The following is a 16,667-nucleotide window of genomic DNA, read 5'->3' on the forward strand; positions in this document are numbered from 1 at the left end:
TAACGGGGGGAAAACAAACAAAAAGGCTAATAAGGTGATAGGTACGAGAAGAAGGATTTGAAATATTTTCTTTCGATAATGAATAAAAATATGTGTGTGCGAACTCATGGTCCGCGTCGCGCTCGCAGACCGCACAGTGTCCGTCTCTGCTTAATGTCGCTGAAGACGCTAGAAAGTGGGCGGAGCGAAAAGTGTCAGTCCAATCCGGGCTGCCGTGCGCCTGCTCTCCCGTGCGCTCACGGAGGCAGTGAAAACCTCCGTTGGGTATATGCGCTCGCAGATGTCATGTGAAAACCCGCATGCTTGCCTTACCGCACAACTGAAGAGTCCGAGCACCGCTTCACGCACCTGGAATGGTTTTGCACAGTAGACTTTGACTTTGACGAGACCAAACTTCACCACCTAGGATTTTGTTTGTTTGTTTTTTACTCTGGTTTATGTTTGTTTCTTCATGACTGACGCGTTCGGGAGCGAGTCGCCACCACTATGCGAGGTAGGAATACAACTGTTTGTGACAGCTCATTTGAATAATGAAGTATAGAGTGTCTTTTTATTCTCATCCCAGAGTTCTGTCCGCACAGTTTGTCCATCATCCCTGGTGCTGTCTGTTTCATAAAGTCATACTGACGTGAAGGGGTTCGTGTGCGGTCTATAATACAGAAATCTGTCAGATTAACGTGTATATGGATTTTTAAAAAGTCTGTTTTTGGTCAGCTGTATTTTTTTATTATTATTATTGATTTAGAACCCCAGAGTCTCGTGTTGAAGGAGTGCACGCGACAGTTCATCTACACTCCAACTTTCCTAAAGATTGCATTTTATTTATTTATTTTTAGCCTATGAAGACTTAACACGGCAAATGCCTAATTATGTATCTTACTTTGAGTCTTGGGCTTTTAATTGAATTTAGCCTATGTGCGTGTGAGTAATTGCAGCCTCTTTCTAGACTGTTACAGATAAACAGATTAGCAGGGGAAACAGCTGCATCAAAACTTATTCGTGTTATATTTTAAGTGATGTGGGAAGTGTTTTAAAGCAGACCACCACGGCGTGGGTAAAGTGGAGTTAATGTCGTGCGTTCTACTGACCCATTTCCGTCAGTCAGGCGCCGCGGCGCGCTGAAAGCGTCGAAGTGCAGCAGCGATGTCCGCGCGAGCCGAGATCACACACGCGTGGAGCAGCGCGCGCTTTTCGGACTCTTTGCAGTTACACCTGTAAACAAATGGAATTAACGAAAGTAGAAGTGTTTGGAGACTTTTTGTTAAAAAAATGCAGATATATTTCAATAATAAAGTGTAAAAAGGACAGAACAATGTGGCTTGGATTTAATTTGAATAAAGACAGACTACTTCAATGTCGTAGTTCATGGTTCAAGTTCAAGTGCAACATACTAATGCTCTGACTTATTTACTAAAATACTTCAAAGATATTTTAATTCCTATTTTAGACTGTGGATGATATTTTGAAATAGATATAAGCCTGCCTTTTCTAAAAATTTAAGAATGTATAAAATCATGTTCATGTACAACATTTACAGTTCATGGCCAGGTCTTTATCGTTGCATTTAAATATATATTTAGATAATTAGACAAAAAAAATGAAAGATGTTGAACTGCTAATTAAAATATGGATTAAAAGATTTTTCTGATAGACAACTGATTGGTTCAAATACATGTATATTGTAACCAATCTTCTGCTGTTTTGGTTTCGATAGTTTTCGATTCATAGTAAAATATTTAAACAAATACAGCACACAATGCACACACATGGCAATACACGAAACAACACATTCTGATATATATATATAAAACACCAAAAACTCAGTTCTCCATCTCTGTGTCACAACCTATACACGCCCCCAAAGCACCTCTCTGCTTCTCTTTCTGTGCCCCAAAGGACCGTGTCAGAATGAATCACGTCAGTATCAGGGGCCTCTCACCGAGCCCAACTCTCTGACACTGACATCAGCCTATAGCACGGGACTCATGTTTGCAAATAACAATGAAACATGCAATCTACATACAATCTTGTAAAATGTCCAATTACTTTTTAGGTTTACATGGACATCATTTTTAGAAATACGATATATTTTTATAGAACCAAATATAGAATTTTTAGACTACTAGATTACTGTCTACTTCTTTTAAATGTCAGTGACAGGACGGAAACAATTGCTATTATTTGTTTTAATTCGTTTATCTTATTATTATCATAATTTTTGCTTTTTATATTTATGCTTCATTTTGTGTGGTTCGACGTCAGAGAAACATTTTAGCCGATATAATGAGAAAAATTAAATAGCCTAAATCTTTCATCTTTTTATTAAACATTGTACAATTTTTTTTTTATAAGAAGTAGAAAATGATACAAAAAGTTTTTTTGGTACCTAACATCACTAGTGCAATAGTTAGTTTGTTGTGTGTGTTTTAGGGTGTCATTTGTGTTCACATAGATGTGCCCTATTGGTCAAAACATTTATCAGGTTGCTTCATTGATCAGAGATGAACTACAGTGTCTTCCAATGCATATATCTGATGGACTGTGGTACCCAATCTAGTAACTCTAGCTCTGCATCCGCTCCAAACCTTTTCTTCTCCATTACAGTGCACAGTGCTGCTTCAGGGCTGGTGTTAGTTTTCCCACAACTCTGTCACACGCAGATCACGTTCAAACTGCGTTTGTACGCACACACATGTACAACACAACACATTTCTTGATTGCTGTTTTAGTTGTTTGACTTTAAAGAACAGCAAAGAAACATATCTGGCCTGTGTTTACTTCATATCTGGCCATAATTTCCACAAATGCCCCTGAGCTGCATTGCTTTGTCCATGCTCATTTTAGTCTTTGCTGCACCCCTGAAACTCTGAGCCACAGACACAAAGAGAGACAGTAACGCATGAACTCCCAATGCCAATAGCTTTTAGCATCACATTGGCTTCCAGAGTGAGAGGCCATCTCTCCATCGACCTTCTTGATGTTGCGTGGCTCAGCTCGTAGAAGAGCAGGATCAATATGCATGGCCTGCTCAACCATGAGCTTTATTCCTACTGTAAACTGTAAACTGTGTGTGTGTATATATATATATATTATAGCTGTGTAAAGTAGAGGATCCATTTGACAAATCTTCTGTCCCATCAATGTATGTGTGTAAATACATTGCTTACCAAAGTGTTGGTTTTTGTTCAAACAAGTGTGTTTTCTATACTGAAGTTCAGGAACGGATCAATAAACACAGCATTGTTTGTTTGACACCATACAAATGACCACATAGCAGACATGGATTACGCATTGCAAGTCTCTAACCAGGCAGTAGGCCAACAATAACTTGGTAAAACTAGCAATAACCAGCCGCTACGGCTACATCTGGTGTGTTCAATGAATTAAAAAGACAATAAAGTCTTGATATAGATATAATCATGAAATTGCAAGGCAGGGCCTATCCGATCTTTCAATTTGAAGCCTAGGTTTGTAATGGTACTAATATCATCTGGTCAGTTGTTTGTTGTAGCTGCTAGTTTTTTCCTTTTTTTTCTTTTTGCTTTGCTGACAAATGGCTTGTACTTACGTAACCTGTGAAAGATTACACAAAGAAAACCAAGAGATGTAATCCCCTAAAGTGAGGCAGAAAAAGAGTTGCACAGCCAGCACAAATCTAATCCATTTAGTATATTGCGTTCTTTATTCTACACTCAGTTTTACGGGCCTGTACACTTTAAATAATAAATTCTGGATGCAGCGTAATTGCCTACATACTGAGAACTGAGTTTACCTTCTAGCCGACCACATAACGTCAACCAGATGACTTGACATCTCTTTCTGCGTGTGAGCGTGTCGGCTTTTGTCCCCTGTAGTGTTTTTGTAAACCCATCTTGAGTATCGGCTGGGAATGTGTGGACTAGAGTATGTCATCTGTTTGCTGAGCCCTTGTTTGAGATGGTTGCGTGTGCATGAGAGAGCAGCTCTGAGAGAGGCTGAACTGTAAGGCTAAACATGTCCTTTTTATGTTTGCATTTTGCCCTCTCTGTGGTATTGCAGCAGTGGCATTTCTGCATGTTTTCTCTGCTTTGCTGCGTGTCGGATTTATTAGTTCTTTTTGACTGGTCTCACCCTTCACTAATGTGTGCTTTGGAAAGTGGCACCTGGGGCTTTTGATATGGTGCAGGAGGGGTCTGGGGAGCTGACATCAACGGAGACCGTTCTCAAACATGACAATGATGTTGCATGCTGAACATGGTCATTTTTGTTTGTAAGGTTTATAAATTAATGCTAGTTTTGTCCAAAAGTCGGATTCAGTGTGATATATATGTCCAGAAAGTAACTTTCTGCTGAAAGGCTTACTGTTCCACTGCAGGCACGGAGGAAAGAGAAACTTTGTTTTACGCTTTAGAAAGAATTAAAACAAATAGTTATGTAACACAGAAATCGGATCTAGAGTAGAACTCTCTCTCTCTCTCTCTCTCTCTCTCTCTCTCTCTCTCTCTCTCTCTCTCTCACTGCGCTCTCAGGTGAAGAGAGGCCTTTAGATTGTGATCAATTTGCTTCTTTCAGAGAGGGGCTCCTGGGGCCACTTTGGGGAAGGACCTCGTTACATGGAATTAAATTGTGGCCTAAGGCGAGCTATTACCATCCCGTCCTGAGAGGAAAGCCGTAAAGAGGCATGCAGAACACACACACACACATACTCTACGGTATATCAACATTTCGAGAACAGGCATTTTGATTAATATCAGGCCAATTTATAACTATAAATATAAATCTATATTTAACTGCTCAAAGCACCAGATGTTTCCATGCCACGTAATATTTAAAAAAAAATTGCGTTATCCCAAACCAATAAACATATTAGTACAGATATTTTAAAAATATAGAAATCAGATGCATGCCAATGCGGGAGGCGTTCAATTTAAATAATTAACCATGGGTTTTATCAAATATTAATATTATAATTCGAAAGAGAATATCACTTTTGCTATTTTTGAATAACATCTTTTAATTTAAAAATACCACATGAAGCAATTTTTAAAGTTACCCAACAAAAATTTTTCACAGTGTATGCCTTCTAATAGATTCAATTTAATGACCTCCTTCTTCAGCATTACAGTGCATCCATATATACTTCCTTTGACCAATCATGTAGGATTATGTAATTCTGAAGAGGGAAGAGCGAGAGAGGACACTGTCCAAACACCCAGATATGACACGGCTATGCCTCCCTTAGGCTGAGTGACTTACTAACCCACTTTAAGAGTTTACACATACATACAAACACACACATAACTCACTGGGTCACAGTGACAGACCTCGCTCTATGAAGCCTCTGTGTGCGCCAGTATACTCTCGCTTTCAGCTAGAAACAACCTATAAACACTTATCAAAATAAGTAATAAGATGCAGTATGTTCACTATGCGTACAAATAACCAGTAGGTTAATATATATTCTCTGAGACTGTAATAAAGCATTTTGTGTCATGTCTTGTTGATTACTTATCATAGTGAAAACACTTGAACTTATTCATTCCAGCTTTGCACACGCAAACATACACACAGGCAGTGTCTTAAAGGAAAGTTCAAAGGTTGATGAGGTCAATGAGGTTGTGTTGGTGGAGAGCGGGCAGGTCATGAAGGTCAGAATGATGGAGTGTGAGTTCTTTTGTGCCTAGTAAATGGTTACACCCCACAGTATCAGAACGGACTTTCACACCGTTTCTTAATTGTGCTTCTTTTTTCTGGGTTCCACCAGTTCAGTTTTGTGAATTTCTTTGAGAAAAAAGATGCAACAGTTCACACTGACAGTGATAAAATCATGTCTGGTAACGGGAGTCTCTGTGTTGCTTGCTAGTAGGGGTTCTTTCTCGACTGCTTTATCTCACTGTATTAGTGCATGTGTTATTCACCTCTTAGGGAGACACAACAGGCGAATAGGCTAAAAACAAAATAATATTCCAATAAAATGTTAGATATTGCTATGAAGCTTTGCCAAGTTATTGCATCATTAGAATTTTTTTTCTATATTACAAATTGTCCCCAAAGCATGCTAATATAAAATATTAGACAGTATTTAAAAGACTGGAAAGACAGTTTTTGTCCATGTTTACACACAATGTGTAAGAAAGAATCAGAATTTAAATATTACGTAAATTAATCTCTATTTTTAATAATGTTTGAGAACCTGTGTGCAAAGTTGGTTTCTTGGTTCTTTCATGTTTAGTGGAAGCTGCACTGTAAAAAATGACCGTGAATTTAATGGTAAAAGACTGTAAAAATGCTACAGTAAAATCCTGTTAAATGGTTAACGGTAAATTCCCCTACTATATACGGTGAAAAACTGTATTGGACATTACATGTTTTTGGAAGTGAAAAAGACCATATAATTTACAGTGAATATTTTTACCGTACATTTTACGGAATTTTTTTTACAGTGTGAGTTGACAAAATGACGAAAAACTCTCATTTTGATTCATTTGAATTGAGTTGAATTTAACGTCTTTTGAATACAGTACAAGCACTAATTTAAATTTGTATTTCTGTAAATTTCTTAAAGCAATAAATCAATAAATACATACATAAATAAATGAATTAATTAATAAAAAAAATGTTTGTCTTAATTTTCCTGATGTCTACCAAGGACATACACGGAAATATAAACAAACTACAGATCAAAAAGTATACCATTCAGCATATTAGAGTGATTTCTGAAGGATCATGTGACACTAAAGGCTGTAGTAATGACAGATAAAAATTTAGCTTTTAAATTACATTTTAAAAGATATTAAAATAGAAAACAATTAGTTTAAATTATAATAATAATTTACAATATTACATTAAAAAAAAATCAAATTAATGCAGCCTTACCGAGGATAAGAGACTTTTAAAAACATTAAAAAACATTTGAACGATAGTGTGTATGTTTTACTGGTATATTTTCCTAATAATTTATCTTGAACAAATATGTTACAATAATGATTTGCAATAATGAGCTTCAGTATTGCAGTATACAGTGACTGGTTGAACACACACATTATGTAGCATAGTGTTCTGTAATTTCAGATGTATGTTGTTTTATATACTTCAGATGTTGGATGTGTGCCAGTGTGTCCCCTTCTGTAGCCTCATTGAGGCAGCCAATCACATCTCAGATCAAAGATGCCTGAGTCTGGCACAGCTGATGGCAGGCCAATGGGGAAATGCCTGCAGCCTCATCAACAAATACATATTCTGCACTAGAGATAAAATCCCAGCAAACTGTGGCACATACAGTAGGGAGCACTTTCTAACAGTCTACTCTTTCATTCACAAATGTATAGAGATGCATAGACAGCCAATGTTAGTATTATTTTAGCATAATTAAGATACTATTATAGTTTTTATTATTATTTAATTAAAAAATCATTTAAATACACTTTTATTTTTATGTTTTTTGTTTTCATTGTAAATGTAGTTAGTTTTACAAGTTTTGTTTTGTGTTTTTGCCATATAATTTTTTTATATGTCTAAACTAAATGAAAAAAAAAATTGCCTTTGCAGCTAGCTTAATTAAAATAAGTTTAAGTTTTTGAGCACACTTTATTTTAAGGTCCAATTTTTTCATTGTAACTGTAGTTAGTTTTACAATTTTTGTTTTGTGTTTTTGCCATATAATTTTTTTATATGTCTAAACTAAATGAGAAAAATATATATTGCCTTTACAGCTAGCTTAATTAAAATAAGTTTCAGTTTTTGATCATACTTTATTTTAAGGTCCAATTTTCACTATTAACAAACCATTAACTACGACTTTTGCCTCAATAAACTCCTAATTTGCTGCTTATTAATAGTTAGTAAGGTAGTTGTTAAGTTTAGGGATTGGGCAGAATTAGGGATGTAGAATATGGTCGTGCAGAATATGTGCTTTATAAGTACTAAAAAACAGCCAGTACGTTAATAATAGGCATGCTAATAAGCAACTTGTTAATAGTGAGAATTGGTCCCTATACTAAAGTGTTATGAAGTTTTTTTATATAGTATATTTTAGTTCAATGTTTATTTTATTTCAAGTAACAAAAATGTAATTTTTTATGGTTTTAGGTTTAGTTTCCGTTAACTATAATAACCATGTGGGGTAAAGTTATATATACTTATAATGCAAACATCTTTGTTTGACATAACATAAACGAGGCTGTCAAATATGTATCTGAAGGTCAGTGATAAAATTAGACTATACTAGCATAGAAAGCACAACATTACACACAGCAGACTAAAAAGGTCTACAGTGCAAGCATGTGGTGCAGATGACTTCACCAAAATGACCTGAAATGTACCGCAATACACAATTTCTGTCACGGGGTTGTGGTTGTAGTGAGCGCACGACGAAGGAGCAAAGGAGTATTTTTAATCAGCATCAACCACATAAACCATTGAAAAATAACATTAATCCAGGACAAAGGAATGACAGAAACTGAGGGCTTATAAAGGGCAGGCAACTAAGGAGCAAACGAGATGATTAATACAACACAGGTGGAAACTAATGAATGATGATTAACTAAATGAGCAGGAAATGAACCAAATAGGGGCAAACAGGAACTAAACAGAAACCAACATGTGACAATTACTATATGTTAGTCTATAAACATTAATTTTAAAATTTAAATAAATTTTAATGTATGTCAATGTGCTAAATAGATGTGCTGGGACAGAAAAAAGTAACAGAATAAAAGGGCCTTATTTCTTTGCTAAGCAAGGACACACAGAGCAAATGCATTTTGATGGATCATTAAACAAACCTGGGTTTCAAAACAATATATGCTAATAATTAGCTCATTTACATGACTTACTAGAACCCAAATGCTAAGGATTCCATGTCAAGGATTATATCAATAAGCCAAGAGACTGTCCGGAAGATTAGTTATGCTGTAGGAGTTTCATACTGATGGAGTGGGTAGTTCTGCATGTACAGAAGCTGGTCTCTTGGAAACTTGAAGACTTAAGATGCTTTTTAAGTAAAGATAATGCAGGTGGTCAGATACACACATCTAAATATTTTAAAGGACTGAGTGGTGAAAAAGTGAATTAAAAGTGGATTTCCCTGTGGAATTGTCCTAATTATTTTCTTAGCAATACACAGTGGGATCAATGTTGAATCAGAATGCTGATGTTGCTGACAGGGAAAGCTGTTTAGTAAGTGCCCAGGGCCTTCATCTCAGAGTCCTTCCCTGAAGGAAATGATGTAAAACATGGATGAACACCACATGCTGTCGCAGGCTGCCCCTCTGCAACCACTACCCCTTAGGCCACTGTCAATCTGGACAATGTGCCACCTAATGATGACAAGCTGCCATTACACGACCCTCTCACCCCAGCTCACTCCTAGACCTTCAAAAACACATGCACATTTGTCTGGGATGGACAATATCAAGCATTTTGAGTATGATTGCATCCTCTAATATTTGTCTGTATTATAGAAACATGGATTGCTGACATGCTCACAAGAGTGAGTGCTGAAGATAATCTCCCACCTACACGATGTATTAGTATCACTGTTTAGCATATCCCAACAAGGCTTTGGAATATCATTGGGCCAGATGACAAAACAACATCTTATCATATGCGTACAGGCAAGATTTACAACAAAGACTTCAAATGGCCTTCCATCTGCAGGCTAAAATTAAAAGACGCCGACATTATCAGTACATTCACCTGAAGGAATGCTGCAAACAAGGTTTGTGGGTATCACTGAGGCAACTGCCAAGTATCATCATCATCACCATCTCAAACTAATACACAAAAAATAGTAACACACACAGGCAGAAATCAGAAGGAAGCTGTTGGTGCATTACTCTGAAGTTATACATCTTCAGGAGAGGGCACAAGTGATGATATTATCATTTAAATTATGAATTACAAAATTATTGCATTGTGGGCCGTGTTGGTACACATCTGTCACCCAGACAGCTGGTATCGACAGCAAATATTTATTGGTGTTCTCCAGCGTGTACGGGTGTGCAAGTGGTATAATAATTTAAGTTGCAGGGGTGCTCATATCCACTTTAATGAAGCTAATTAAAGAACTATTTAGAGAGAGAGGGAACTACTCCTGGGACAGAAAAGAGCTTCATATCATTAGGAATCAATTATACAATCCGTGTGTGTGTGTGTGTGGCTCTTTTTTCGCTCACACACAAATTAAAGGACTAGTTAGCATTATATTCCATCATTATTTACTTACTTTCTTCTGTTGGACATAGAGTAAAAATTTTATATTTGAAGAACATCCTGACCACTCTTCTCCATATAATGAAAGGGAATAAGGTTGTCAAGCTCCACAATTACAAAAAAAGCACCAAAATATCATAAAAATGCTCCGTATGATTCATACGCTATATTTCAACTGAAACCATACAAAATTATTGTTTAAACAGGAAATTACCTATGAGTAAAGATAAAAGATTTTGGTTAAAATTTCGTTATCGTTATCATATGTCCTCAGAGTTCTTGAATATATGGATGTCAATTTACATAAATTTCCATGATCGACCATAATCATTTAATCGTTAACCTTAAACTCTTAAACCCGATATGGGGGTGCTGCTAAGTTATTGTCATGTTACTTGACAACCACTTTTTTAACCAACATAAAATATGTGTCAATTTAAAGCTTAGAAACTTGTGTGTTGCGTATGAGCCACACGCATCTCAAAAGTGTTATCATTTAAATTATTAATGGCAATTAATTGATCATTAATTAATTATTTGCATACCATATGGACTACATTTATGCTACTGTTATAGTGCTTTTTTTTGTTGTTTTACATATGTGTATATAAGAACATTGTACGTTTTAGATAATAAGTGTGAGTAAATAATGGCAGAACTTTCATTGGGTAAACTATTCCTTAAATAACACACTCTCTCATATATGCAGTATACACAGAAAACATTTTCGTTTTGTTCCCACTCAGTAACTTGTGTGTGCTAAGCTGCTGTCGCTAACTGTGAGACTAGCATGTGCAGTATTCCGCAGCTCCAGTCTGTCCTCAGCTAAGCCTGCAGAGCTGAGCTCCTCTTAACCATGGAATCGCCAGCACTGCACTCCCTCTCTTACGTAACCCTCTGATAGGCATAACCCTTATGCGTAACAGCGGACAGGGGCAAGGAGCCTGCGAGAACAACCACATGCTTGTTTTTGTTCAATAATAGCGTTGTTTATGAATGTATAACACGTACACTAATTCTGATTCCTTGGTTCTGCACTGATGCTTTTTGACAGATGCAAAATGCACACGTCTTGGGGTAGTTAAAAAGAAAACGAATTTGCAAATCTGTAATGGTTTTAGCAACACTAAGATGTTACAAATCTAAAGAGGTAGTTAAATCCGTCGCTAACATCCCTCTAGGTTTTTCTATTTACATATTTCATCTCGTCCTTTTAGGTTTTTAATCCCTTAAGGAAGTCAAATCAGTATAGGTACCACAATGACAAATGTGCAGCGTCGTTGTATTGGTAGGGATGGCGATGACATCATGTCCTGTTGGAATCTCATGGTGGTGTGGATGATTGCTCTGACAGGCAGACTATACAGGCCTCCTACCCACAAACCCGGGGAGGCTGTGGTCGTCCTGGCAACAGTGACACAGACACGGATGTCTCCTTATTTCATATGACAGGTCTACACACACAGGCCCTGTGGCCATTCTCACACAAACAGACACATCCAATATATTCATTCAGACCAAAACACACTCATACTCAACCCACAAACCATTTAAACACACATAACTGAACATTTCTCAACTTTCATCTGTAATACATTCGTAGATTCAAATTTTGGCTTGATAGTAACTAAACTGATTCTAACACAACATAAACACATGCAGCATGGCATATTTTATCGATGGTCAATACTGCCATGGCCTAGAGATCTAGCGCCCTGCTTTTAAAGGGCTATAAATAACTTCATGCCTGTTGTGTGCAGTTTAAGGTTGACAGAGTTATTTACAACACCGTTTTTTGTATGAATGTGTTCACAACAGGTTCAGGTCTCAATGCTCGTTTGACCCAGTTTAGCTCTGGCACTGGTCAAAGTGGGTCATGAGAGGAACCGGTCCAGTGTTCAGAGTCTGGGGCCAATCGCGAAGAACTCACAGTCCTCGTTACCATGCACAAAGACTAAAGATTTAAGTACCAGGGCATTTTACACTGCTGAAAACACCACTCTGTATTATGTGACCTTAAAAGCAAGGACAGGGTGTGCTAGTTTTACATGTTTTACTGTGTCCCCGCAGATGATAATATTAGTGCCTCAAGGTGAAATGCTGTGATTACAGAATAATTAATAGTTAGTTAACAGTCTGTCTGTCTGTTATTAAAAATAGTCAAATGTAGTAAATCAATTTGACAAAAAGACATTGAAATGTATTAAAAATACAGAAATGTATTGTAAAAATACAAAAACATTTTTTTGTAGTTGTTGTATAATTTCCCACCATTTGTCTATGGCTGCACAATTAAAGGGATGGTTCACCCAAAAATGAAAATTCTATCATGAATTACTCACCCTCATGTCGTTCCAAACCTATAAGACCTTCGTTCATCTTCAAAACGCAAATTAAGATATTTTTGATGAAATCTATGAGAACTACTTTTTGTGCGCAAAGAAAACAAAAATAATGACTTTATTCAATGATTCTTCTCTTCCGTGTCAGTCTCCGCCACCAATCACGGGAGTACCACGACGCATGCGTGTGATACTGCTGAAGTAGAACATGCATGCGCTGCGCCTTGTTTACAAGCAGAGGAATACACACGCATGCATCGTGGTACTCTCACGAATGGCGGTGGAGACTGACACGGAGGAGAAGAATTGTTGAATAAAGTCATTATTTTTGTTTTCTTTGCCCTACAAAAAGTATTCTCGTAGCTCTATAAAATTACGGTTGATCCACTGATGTCACATGGACTATTTTAACAATGTCCTTACAAAATTTCTGTGCCTTGAACGTGGTAGTTCCCTTTCTGTCTATGCAGGGTTTCGCATTTCATCAAAAATATCTTAATTTGTGTTACGAAGATGAACAAAGGTGTTATAGGTTTGGAACGACATGAGGGTGAGTTTTTTGGATGAACTATCCCTTTAACCTATCCCAGCAGAACACTAAAATTTTCTTCCTAGTATTTTTTGTTTTTTTTATTTCTAGCTACAATTGCCCATACTGCTTCGCATTTCATACAGGGGAGACAATTCAAGGTGACATTGCTTTGGAAACGGCCTTGTTTGTGGTCCCTGTAACTGAGGGTCATTGGGGGCAAACACCCACCCCCATAACCACCAAACCCACAGACACTGTGGCTCAAGTTTAGTGTGCTAGACTGAGACAGGAAGAACTACAGCCCAGACTAGCCACAGCTTAACCAAGCAGCACTAGTTAATGTATGTGTGTGTGTTAATCCCATTACATTGCCCACAGTATATGTGTGTACGTTTAACCTTTCATATATTAATAAATATTGCACAAAATCGCATATTCACATATAATTAATAAAACATGTGTATGCATATACAAAGTATGAATACAAGATACAAACCGGTCAGCGTATAATATATACACTAGCCAGCCTCTCTGAGTTTATATTCTCACAGTCAGATTAGCAGCATACACACACACACACACACACAACTAGAGATGCACTCACACTTCCAAACCTCTGAGCTTCACACTGCGATCTCGAGTCAGGTGTGCGTTTGCATCTGCAGTGCTTCTGTCTGAAAATGAAGACAGATATTGTAGGTAAGAGAACATTTCAAGTTTAAAGGGGTCTTAGTTTGTTTTGCAGTTAAAAATGTTCACTTCACATTAAAGCAAGTACAGTAACATTTCATTTAGCTCTTTTATCTAAAGCAAACTGCTGCTCTTAATAATGAATTTGGCAGGTAACAAAAATAGCGTTTGTGCTTTATGCATTTTGCAAGTCATTTTTACAAACAATGCTTAATGCTTGATTTTATTTGTTTTTATGTATTATTCTTTAATTCAGTTTCCTGTAAACTGTGCAGCGATGGAAATAAACTCAACTCAAATGTAAAATTGTCAACAAAAAAAATCTATGAAAATTTTTTACCGTTTTGGTTATCTGGAGTCATAGCTCAGATACATATTTTCCATGTTATTTAATCTAAAGAAAAATGTGTGTAAACTAATACTGCAGTCAAATCTTAGCTCATAATGTTCATTACTGACATTATATGACTATTAATATTGTGGTCATTTTTGGCAAGTTATTTTGTGAGTGAGTGATGGATCTTGCATGGAACTCACTTAGCAGTTGGCTCTACTTCTAAACTATATCGGAATCGCATCTGAGACTGCTGTTGCATTTGTTTCATTAGCGAGCTGCTTGGACTAATTGTGTTCCTTTGGTCCTAAAGACAACAAAATCCAAATGCAAATGTACAAGAATAAAATTGCCCATAATAGTAAGAGAGAAATATAGCATTTGTTCTTCTTTGTACATTCTTTATGTCATTATAGGCCGATGTGAATTTGCGTTTGAGTGAGGAAAGATTAATTGAGAATTGCTGCATCAGATAAGCCAGTTGAGAGCAGGGGAACAAGCATGTGTAGAAATAATTTAGGATTAGATTGGGTGGCTAATCTCTTTATTGTGAGTATGCAGTCTCAGCAGGGAGATGGGTTTCTCTCTCTGTCTTCCTCTTCCTCACTCTCTTTCACTCTCTCAAAGGTTTTCTGTCTCCTTTTATCTTTTCTTTTACATTTCCTAGTGACACGTGCAAGTGAAGGGAAGGTTGGAGCTGAGCCTCACGGCCATGTATTTGTATTTGGTTCCTCATTAAACAACTTGCCATATTCTGGTCATGTAATTCAGTGTGTAGCTTGCTCCTGCCTTTGCCTTATACATGCACTGTTAGACTTTTTATTGTATTTTTGCGGTAATTTACTGGCAGCACTATTGCCAGTAAGTTACTGTAACTACCCCTTTACAGTAGCTTATTGCACGTTCATTTTACAGTATAATGCCCTTACCGCAATTTCATTTTACAGTATGATGGCCTTACCGCAATTTCATTTTACAGTAAAATACCCTTACCGCAACTTAATTTGACAGTACTATATCCTTATATCCTTACTGTAACTTAGTTTTACAGTATAATAATATTACCGTAATTTATTTTTAGACTATTTATTTTATAAAACCTTTGAATATTTTACATGAATCCCATTGAATTAAATAAATTCCAAATAAGTGACCTGAGTCCATGTACAACAGTATATTTTTTATTCACTGTCACTATTAAATACATCCATTACTTACTTATTTATTGTGCTTTATTCTGGAACATTACAAAAAAAAAAGAGAACTGAATTCATAACAACAAATCAAAGCAGAGATCATGACAATATTGCAACAAAAAGAAATATGGCAACAAGCATCCAAGTTGGTCTTGGCTGCATGGCCTCCATAACCACTGACAGCTGATCTGAAACAAAACAGGGGAAATGTGAGAAATGGTCATGAGTTTATCTCATCTAAATTTGTTCATGGACAGACAAGGTAACAACTTGTGCAACAGCAGTTATTCCAGTATAGTACTGTTTAAACAGTATTGCTTTTTTGCACATCCTTGTCAGGGAACTCCATTAATTGCCTAAATGTACTGTACAAACACATTAAAGAGTAACTTTATGGTCCTGCAAACTCAAACTTTTTTTTTTGGCAGTGTTTTAAAGTATCTTTTTAGTTGTGACAGCTCTTGATCCAAGGAATATGAGTGTGTATCAGCTACTGTAACATTTGTATTGTTTGAAAATATTAGAGCAAAACTAGTACTCTCTCTTAGATCTAAAAGTACTCTTGAAGAATACAGGATTCTAACCAAAATTAATACTAAATCAAGGTACATAAATGGCTGTCATCAAATTCTCAGAAATATTTTAATCCAATTAAATCGTATGGAAACTGGAATCATTTCTTTCTTGAATTAATTGATTATAATTTTACTTGAATATATATATATTTTTTCCTCTGGTATATGCACTGGCATAAATGTTTCATTTACGAGAGAGAGAGCGTGCGACATATAGGCCTACCCATCTCGCACGCGAGAGAGAGAGCGCTCGTGCTATTTCAAATGACGTCACACACATTTAACGGCATTCATTTAACTGAGGAGTAAAATATACCATAACTAGCAGTAAAAAAGTCGAAAAATAATTGTTCGTGTAAATACTACACATCTATACTGGAAAGGTCAGTATAGTCACTATACTGTATAGTCACTATACTAGTCAGTTGCAGGACAATTGAATGAGTTTCATGAAAGCGGCAGTTTTTGAGGAAAACGAACTTTTCCCTCAGACTGTCCTAGTAATAGCCTATAATTAGATTTGATATTTACTTTCTTCATATTTTTTAATTTAATTGATATTGATAATGGCTTACGTTTTAAAAGTAAGTGAAAAGTACTTACCGCAGGAAAACTGGCAGCATAATGTTGGGAATTTGTTTCATGTGTCACCAAAGTGCATTCCTGTCCTGCTCAAATACAACAGATAAGAGATATGATTCTCCAAAATCAAAAAATGTATTCATACAAACTTATTTCAGTCAACACGCTCTATTACTACAAAGTAAGTGCAAAATACTGCATCCCAGCACACATGACACGATGATG

General features: G+C 36.5%; 1 protein-coding gene across 2 annotated transcripts in view; it reads left to right on the forward strand.

The window, feature by feature from the left end:
- The first annotated feature begins 234 nt into the window (after window positions 1-234).
- The window catches only part of LOC107672745 (nuclear receptor ROR-beta-like), a 24,515-nt gene continuing 8,082 nt past the window's right edge, over window positions 235-16,667 (forward strand). The window contains exon 1 of one of the 2 annotated variants that reach the window (XM_016466067.1): window positions 235-493. In XM_016466067.1, coding sequence (XP_016321553.1) covers window positions 487-493 — 7 coding nt within the window. In that variant the 5' untranslated portion in view covers window positions 235-486. Of the gene's footprint in view, window positions 494-13,662; window positions 13,765-16,667 lie in introns of those variants that run through there. The other variant, XM_016466066.1, reaches the window with a different exon arrangement.

This window comes from Sinocyclocheilus anshuiensis, unplaced genomic scaffold, assembly GCF_001515605.1.
Source record: "Sinocyclocheilus anshuiensis isolate Anshui unplaced genomic scaffold, SAMN03320099.WGS_v1.1 scaffold88, whole genome shotgun sequence".
NCBI lineage: Eukaryota > Metazoa > Chordata > Actinopteri > Cypriniformes > Cyprinidae > Sinocyclocheilus > Sinocyclocheilus anshuiensis.